This window comes from Triticum aestivum, chromosome 7A, assembly GCF_018294505.1.
Source record: "Triticum aestivum cultivar Chinese Spring chromosome 7A, IWGSC CS RefSeq v2.1, whole genome shotgun sequence".
Classification (NCBI taxonomy): Eukaryota; Viridiplantae; Streptophyta; class Magnoliopsida; order Poales; family Poaceae; genus Triticum; species Triticum aestivum.
Window position 1 is genome coordinate 191,679,204 of NC_057812.1, and position 7,712 is coordinate 191,686,915.

A 7,712-nucleotide genomic window follows, 5' to 3' on the forward strand; every position below is an offset into this window, starting at 1 on the left:
CCCTTTGTTAATTTTTTGATTTGTCCATGACCGCTGACCAAGAGGACAGGCGGTGATGATGGGTTGGGAGTGAGTTGAAGATAACGCTCGTTCTTTCGTCTTCTCTGTTTTTTAAAAAAAGGTCGGAGGTTTTTTTTTATATGCAGAGAAAATACCATGGTATTGAAAAAACTATGGTATTAATACTACTGTTTTTTGTTCTCACCAAACAGCTCACAGTAATTAAAACCATGGTATTTCTAAAAACTGTAGTATTTTCAAAATACATAGAAAATACTTTGCTATCAAACGGGGCCTTATTTTGAAATAGAGGGAATAGTATGTAAGAAGAAGAAGAAAAATTATATGGATCTCAATGCAGAATCTAAGGAATATAATATTGACTGAGACATAACGAAGTCTCAGAGACTTAGCGAAATTGTTCTCAAATCAGCTGGGTGAAGGCAAACTTTTTTCATATGCACCCACCGCCTCAACCCCTTTATTCATAGTTGGAAATCGATAAAAAGTATTCCCTCCGTAAACTAATATAAAAACATTTAGAATACTAAAGTAACGATCTAAATGCTCTTATATTAGTTTACAGAGGGAGTACACGATACTAACACATGCAGCCGGTAGGACATAGAGTGGCGATCGATACGCGTGGGTCACTTCTTTTCTACCAGGAAGGAAATCAGCAACTGAAGGGAACAAAACCAATCTTCTCAGCTGCAACGTCGTAGATCACCTCGGCGGAACGCTGCTGCGTGTTGCCGATGATGGAGAAGGAATCATCATCGCCCGCCGCGAACGCGAGGCACCCGTAGGCCGGCTGCGCTACCTCATCAGGGAACATCATGATCCCGTAGAAGTCGAGGTCGAACACGGCTCCGTCGCTGAAGTTAAACGACACCCCCGGTATGACGATGGCGCTCTGGCCGGAGAAGTCGTAGCAGGTGTCGAGTTCTTCGAAGGGCGGCGCCGGCTTATTCCCCTTCATGGTGAACTTGAAGCGGTCGCGGAGCAAGGCGTAGGCCTTCGAGGGGATGTACGTGAGGGTGGTGCCGGAGTCGAGCAGGGTGCCCTTGCTGGTGAACACGGATGGCGGCACCGGCAGGACGTAGCCACCGATGTTGATGGACGCGAGCTCCACGAAGTAGAAGGACGGGTACTCCGGCTTCTTGATCATCGCCGTGTACTGGACCTTGCCGGTGTCCGGGGCGGCGCCGATGCTGAGGAACCCGGGCCTCGACATGTTGTGAGACGGCAGGCAGTAGGAGAAGGTGCCGTCGTAGGAGGACGCCGTTTGCGAGGCCAGCGAAAGCTGGCCACGGCCAAGGCCAAGCAGCCCGTCGACGCTGCCAAAGTCGCCCAGGTTGGTGGTGCCGCATCCGAACGGGAAGCTGGAGAAGGTACGCGATGAGGAGAACGTCAGCGTCTCCTGTGAGAGCGCACCAGACGTGGACGAGCCGTCGCCATAGCCGACGCGGTACAGGCAGGTGGTGCCGTTGCACATGCCACCGGCCACCGAGCACTTTGGCGTACCGCATCGCACGACTTCGTAGGTGGAGGATTTGGTCGGGTCGAAAAGCGGGTCGCGTTGTTGGTAACAGTGTCCGGCGGCGCACGGCTGGCACTGGACCCACGACAGGTCGCTGCCGGTGTCGAACAGCAGAGCAGATGGCTGAGGCGGCGTGCCGAAGCCAACTATGACGATGAACTCCGTTATGTTGTAGCCGCTGGTCCCCGGCACGTCCGGGATGGTGACGGACGGCCCCTCCGCTGGTGCAGGGGCCGGCGGGAAGTATATCGGAGGGAAGGCTACGGCTGGGACTGGAGGCATCCCCTCTGATGGTGCGGGATTTGGCGGAAAGAACATCGGAGGGAAGGCGATGACTGGTAACATCGGAGGCATGCCCTTTGCTGGTGCTGAACCTGGTGTGGGGCTTGGCGGGAAAATGAACGGAGGGATCGGAGGCATGGCCATCGGAGGCATGGCTGAAGGGTAAGACCTTTGGCGGATGGTGCTCAGTCGGGCTCTGTCGTGGTTGGCGATGTCGCGATTGCGTCCCGCCTGCTCGGCCGTGCTGCAAGATGGATGGATGGCGAACTTGTTGCCAGAAGTCTCGCCTGTCAATCATTTACATATCACATGCTACATATATGTATTGCTCTTTCTGTAATAATGATAAAAGTAAATGTTTTTGTTCTTATAACATTCTAAAAACTATTTGTGCCTAAATTAAAGCTTTCGGCGTATTAGACGCGTAGTGATCTAGTGGATGGATATAGCTGTATATATTTCTCAAAAAAAAAAGATGTAGCTGTATATGTATAGATTTGCTTCACACTCTAGATGTTTTGTGCGGAGTTGCCCAGGCGAGTTGTCACCGAGAGCCCGGCATGGATGGAAATAATTTCTTCTTTTTTTGTGAGAAAAGTATGGAAATTATTTCTGTCTCTGCTTTGCGATTCATATCACACGTTCTTGGATCCTAAAAAAAAACACGTTCTTTAGTTTGTGTGACAAAATTTGTTTTATTCCATACTGTCGCCGAACGTTTTCATTGATTTTCTTCTTTTAAAATGTGTCATAATATTTTCAAACAAGACAAAATGTATCAAAAAACAGAAAACGCGCCACAAATCTCAAAGTAAAGACAGATGGTGAACGCATGCATGATATATCTCGTGCATGGTAGAAAAATCACACTCCCGAGAAAGCAGCAACATCTCTTTTTTTTCTAAACGAAGCATCAGAAGTTTCTACGGTAATTTCACACCCGTAGTATTCCATACCTTTTCTTTGGTGTATTTTGTACAGGTATACTAGTGCTCTGACCCATACCTGAAAACGAGGAGGGATCATAGCACTGGGCTCGAGCCTTGGAGGCGACCACCTGGTCGAGGCTGACGGAGAGGTAGCGCTTCGGCGGAGCCGCCAGAGCGCCGCCGCAGAGGAGGGCCAGCACCAGCACCAGCAGGCCGTAGAGGAGCGACCGTCCGGCGGACGCCATTGCAAGCACAGATCAAAGGCCTTTGTCTCGCACCGGTGAATGAATGGAGCGGCAGTGCTCCGAATCCTTATATAGGCGGACGCGGGGCATCGTATCAGGTTCGACATAATCACGAAAAGCAAGAAAACAGGCGTCGCTGTTGCCAAGATTTGCGCCTCGGACGAGCCGAGCAGGAGCTTGGCTGCCGCCTCGGCGCGATGCATCCGATGAGCATGATGCAGCCCCTTGCGTCGGATAGGTCGGCTGAATCTTTTTTTCTTTTTTCTTTTTGAAATCAACCGCGTCTCTATTTATTCATGAAAGGCAGGAATTTCTGCCCAAATAATATGAAGAATACAGTCTGGTGGTGCTTGCACCCAAATCTTACTAATATTATTTGTTACCCCCTCCTTGGCCAACCCGTGCGCAGTGCCATTCGCCGTTCTCCTTACCCAAGTCACCTTCCATCTTTCTTTCTTTGCCAGCATGTTTTTCACCTCTCTGATCATCGGCCCCAGCACGGAGAGATCGGCTTCCTCATTCTGAATCTTGCGGACCACCTCCAGGCAATCCATCTCGATGTGCAAGCTAGTAATGTTGAATTCCTCCGCCAGCTCCACCGCCCTTTTGCAAGCCAGCAACTCCATCTTCTCTGGATCACCTCCCATCGAGTGGAAGTGGCATGCACCTCCGAGGAGTGGAAGTGGCTGAATCTTTTTTTCGCTCGTAATATTATTGTTAGTGCAGCTTGCCTTTTTTTTAGACAAGTTAGTTTTTTTTTGAAGAAATCTCGCCACTTTATTAGATAATACCAATGTTCATAGGTACACGATGTTGGTCATGAGGGACTCCCAGCCAAACATGCCGACCAGCCCTAAATTACAAGCGAACTTAACAAGATTGTAAGCCTTGAAATTATGATTTCTACGCTCAAAACGAAAGAAACCGAAGCGAAAGTGCTTCTTTGTCCCATTATTTCATGTATAATAGCCGAGTGCAGCCCTCCTGTTCCTTGGTTTAAGTCTAGTACCACACCTTGGCAGTCCGAAGCAACTGTCAAGTTTGTCACCTGAAGATCCTCTGTAAGTGGTAACGCCTCCCTACATGCAAATGTTTACCGAAAAAGGCTTTTGTCCTGCTTTATAAATAAAGTAAACCGCCAAAGAGCACACATACATGGACTAGTTCAAACACACACCCAAGTCTCACAAAAGGAAGTACAAAAGGTTCTGCTGAGGGCACAGCTCAACAAGCCCAAACAAAAAGGAAAAAAGGACGCCGGAGCACACAACAGGCGTCTAGTCTGGCTCCGGAGGAGGCGGACGGGCAGCGACGACAGTCGGACGGCCATCGAGCGAAGGTCGGCGATGAAGGCGGAGATGACGTCCCAGTCCTGTGGGCGGCTAAGCGGCCGCCAAAGCTGCAAGTCACCAGACATTTTGAAAAGAGCGTCAGTAGCCCGTCGAAGAGGAGTGTGTTGGATCACAAGTTTATTGCGGATCATTCAGAGAGTCCAAGCGATAGCTCCCATCTCAAGCCACCTAATGTGGCGAGAAGGCAGGGGGAGTTCTGGAGTTTGGCAAATAGGTCGGGGAAGTTGGTGTGACACCAATTCCCACGAACCGCCTCTCTAAAGCAGCTCCACACAAATTGAGTGGACACACAAGAGAAGAAGATATGATTCGAGTCTTCGAGGACACCGCATAGCGGGCATAGGCCAGAGCCCGGGCCATTGCGTTTGCGGACCTCGACCCCAGACGGGTCCGTCCGCGAACCCTTTGCCACATGAAGATCCGGATTTTCAATGGTAGGCGGATGGACCACACTGCCATAAGGGGGGAGGTGCGGTGGAGGGGGCGATGGCCTGTTAGAGGGACTTGGTGGAGAATTGGCCTGACGGCTCAAGGCGCCACCTCACCTGATCCGGGCCAGTGCCCACTACTGGCTCGTGGATAGTGACGCAATCAAGCAACTCACGCCATGCGGCAGAATCCGGAGGCCCAAATGGCCTCCGGAATGCGAGTCGCCCTAAGTCAATAAGGGCCCTCTCTACTGAGATCCAAGGGTCGACAACGATGGAGAAGAGGTCAGGGAAGCGCGTCGCGAAGGGGGTGTCGCCGGCCCACCGGTGAAACCAGAACAAAGTCGTAGCCTCAGATCTAACCGAGATGGAGGTCCCAATGCGGAGGACTGGGAGAAGATGGACGACCGACTGCCAGTACTGGGAACCGCCAGTGGCTGACAGAAGGCTAGGGGTTGCCCACGCAGTGTAATGCCCTCGATGCGGCTATATCTCCCACGTGTGGAAACACGACTTAGAGGCATAACCGCATTGAAAGCAATGTCGCAAGTGAGGTAATCTTCACAACAACCCATGTAATACATAAGGGAAAGAGATACACAGTTGGCTTACAATCGCCACTTCACACAATACATGAATAAAACATTACATCATCCAGATACACACAAGGTCCGACTACGGAACCCAAAATAAAAGAAGACTACCCCAAAAGCTACACAGATCCCCGATTGTCCCAACTGGGCTCCACTACTGATCGACTAAAACGAAACAACACAAAAGACAAGATCTTCATCGAGCTCCTCCTTGAGCTTGGTTGTGTCACCTGCACGGTTTCATCGGCACCTGCAATCTGGTTTTGGAAGTATCTGTGAGTCACGGGGACTCAGCAATCTCACACCCTCGCGATCAAGACTATTTAAGCTTATAGGTAGGGTAAAAGGTATGAGGTGGAGCTACAGCAAGCGACTAGCATATATGGTGGCTAACATACGCAAATGAGAGCGAGAAGAGAAGGCAAAGCACGGTCGAACAACTATGATCAAGAAGTGATCCTAGAACAACCTACGTCAAGCATAACTCCAACACCGTGTTCACTTCCTGGACCCCGCTGAGAAGAGACCATCAGGGCTACACACGCGGTTGATGTATTTTAATTAAGATAAACTTCAGGTTTTCTACAATCGGACATTAACAAATTTCCATCTGCCCATAACTGCGGGCATGACTTTCAAAAGTTCAAATCCCAGCAGGGGTGTCCCAACTTAGCCCATCACAGTCTCTCATGGTCAACGAAGGATATTCCTTCTCCGAAGACAATCCGATCAGACTCGGCATCCCGGTTACAAGACATCCTCGACAATGGTAAAACTAAACCAGCAAAGCCACCCGAATGTGCCGACAAATCCCGATAGGAGCTGCACATATCTCTTTCTAAGGGCACACCGGATTGTCCAAGGTTCCGGTAGGCCAGCACAGAGTTGCGCCTGGTGGCCACCGACAGCTGACAGGTTGGACCAACACTCAGAGGAGCACTGGCCCGGGGGGTTTAATAAAGATGACCCTTGAGCCGGCCAACCCAAGGGAAAGAAAAGGCTAGGTGGCAAATGGTAAAACCAATGTTGGGCCTTGCTGGAGGAGTTTTATTCAAGGCGAACTGTCAAGGGGTTCCCATTATAACCCAACCGTGTAAGGAACGCAAAACTGGGAACATAACACCGATATGACGGAAACTAGGGCGGCAAGAGTGGAACAAAACACCAGGCATAAGGCCGAGCCTTCCATCCTTTACGAAGTATATAGATGCATTAACTAAATAAGAGATATTGTGAAATCCCAACAAAATATCCATGTTCCATCAAGGAACAAACTCCAATCTTCACCTGCAACTAACAACGCTATAAGAGGGGCTGAGCAAAGCGGTAACATAGCCAAACAACGGTTTGCTAGGACAAGGTGGGTTAGAGGCTTGGCTTAACAATATGGGAGGCATGATATAGCAAGTGGTAGGTATTGTAGCATAGGAAAAGCAAAAGAGCGAGCAACTAGCAAGCAAAGATAGAAGTGATTTCGAGGGTATGGTCATCTTGCCTGAAATCCCGCAAGGAAGAAGAACGAGTCCATGGAGAAGACAAACGGACGTAGACGAATAGTTCCTCACAAACACGACGTTATCAGAACCAACCCGAAGAAGCAACACAGGAAAGAAGCACACAACATAGTAAACAACCAATACATGAACATGGCATGATATGTGGGATGCGGTATGCGGTGCATATGCATGATTTCGAAAGGAATGATTGAACCTGGCCCCAACTTGGAAATCCAATAGTGCCGCTGGAAAGGTGAGGTGATTTCGGTCGAATCCGATATAAAGATCTCCGGAATCGGATGCACGATTTGGAAATGACAAGCAAAACAAATATGGCACCGGTTTGCGATAAACAACAAGTAGTCTTCTAAATGCATCAAGATAAATAAGCTACTGCACTCAAACATGGCAACAAGATACATGGCAGGAATCCACTCATGATGCTTGACAAAAGATGAACACTGAGCTACGGCTAATTCACACAATAACAGGTTCAAACAAGCATGGCAAAAATGCAAAAGATAACAGGTTTCAGACTTAGTGAAATTAACAGCAAGTCAGAAATTTATCATCAGGAAGCAATCTTTAGAGCATGAAAACTACATGTTACAGGAACATATCATGGCAAAGCAAGGCATGGCGTGAAACTACTCAAAGCATATAACAAAAGTCCCTTAATGACCATAAGCCAAAAGGGATCAGGAAATACAGTTGCAAGCATGTGAACATAGCAAAAACATAAACAGATTCAGACTTAGTGAAAAACTGGAGCATGGAAAAACAGATAACGAGTAGGCATGTTTACGAGCTCGATGCACTCACTACGAGGCATTGCATGACAAAC

General features: G+C 48.9%; 1 protein-coding gene across 1 annotated transcript; it reads right to left on the reverse strand.

The window, feature by feature from the left end:
* Nucleotides 1–516: 516 nt before the first annotated feature.
* LOC123147331 (aspartyl protease family protein At5g10770-like) lies at nucleotides 517–2,999 on the reverse strand. Its single transcript, XM_044566557.1, has 3 exons — nucleotides 2,831–2,999; nucleotides 1,538–2,112; nucleotides 517–1,423 (listed from the first exon to the last, which is right to left on the reverse strand). Exons 1-3 carry the CDS (start codon nucleotides 2,997–2,999, stop codon nucleotides 677–679), a joined length of 1,491 nt encoding a protein of 496 aa, XP_044422492.1. The 3' UTR covers nucleotides 517–676.
* Nucleotides 3,000–7,712: the final 4,713 nt, after the last annotated feature.

Bases quoted from the DNA above. Each gene is read 5' to 3' on its own strand.
- LOC123147331 (XM_044566557.1), bottom strand. From the start codon at position 2,999: ATGGCGTCCGCCGGACGGTCGCTCCTCTACGGCCTGCTGGTGCTGGTG. The intron at 2,113-2,830 runs GTATGGGTCAGA...AATGATTGACAG, and splicing joins TGATCCCTCCTCGTTTTCAG to GCGAGACTTCTGGCAACAAG. The intron at 1,424-1,537 runs GTGCGATGCGGT...GCGCTCTCACAG, and splicing joins AATCCTCCACCTACGAAGTC to GAGACGCTGACGTTCTCCTC.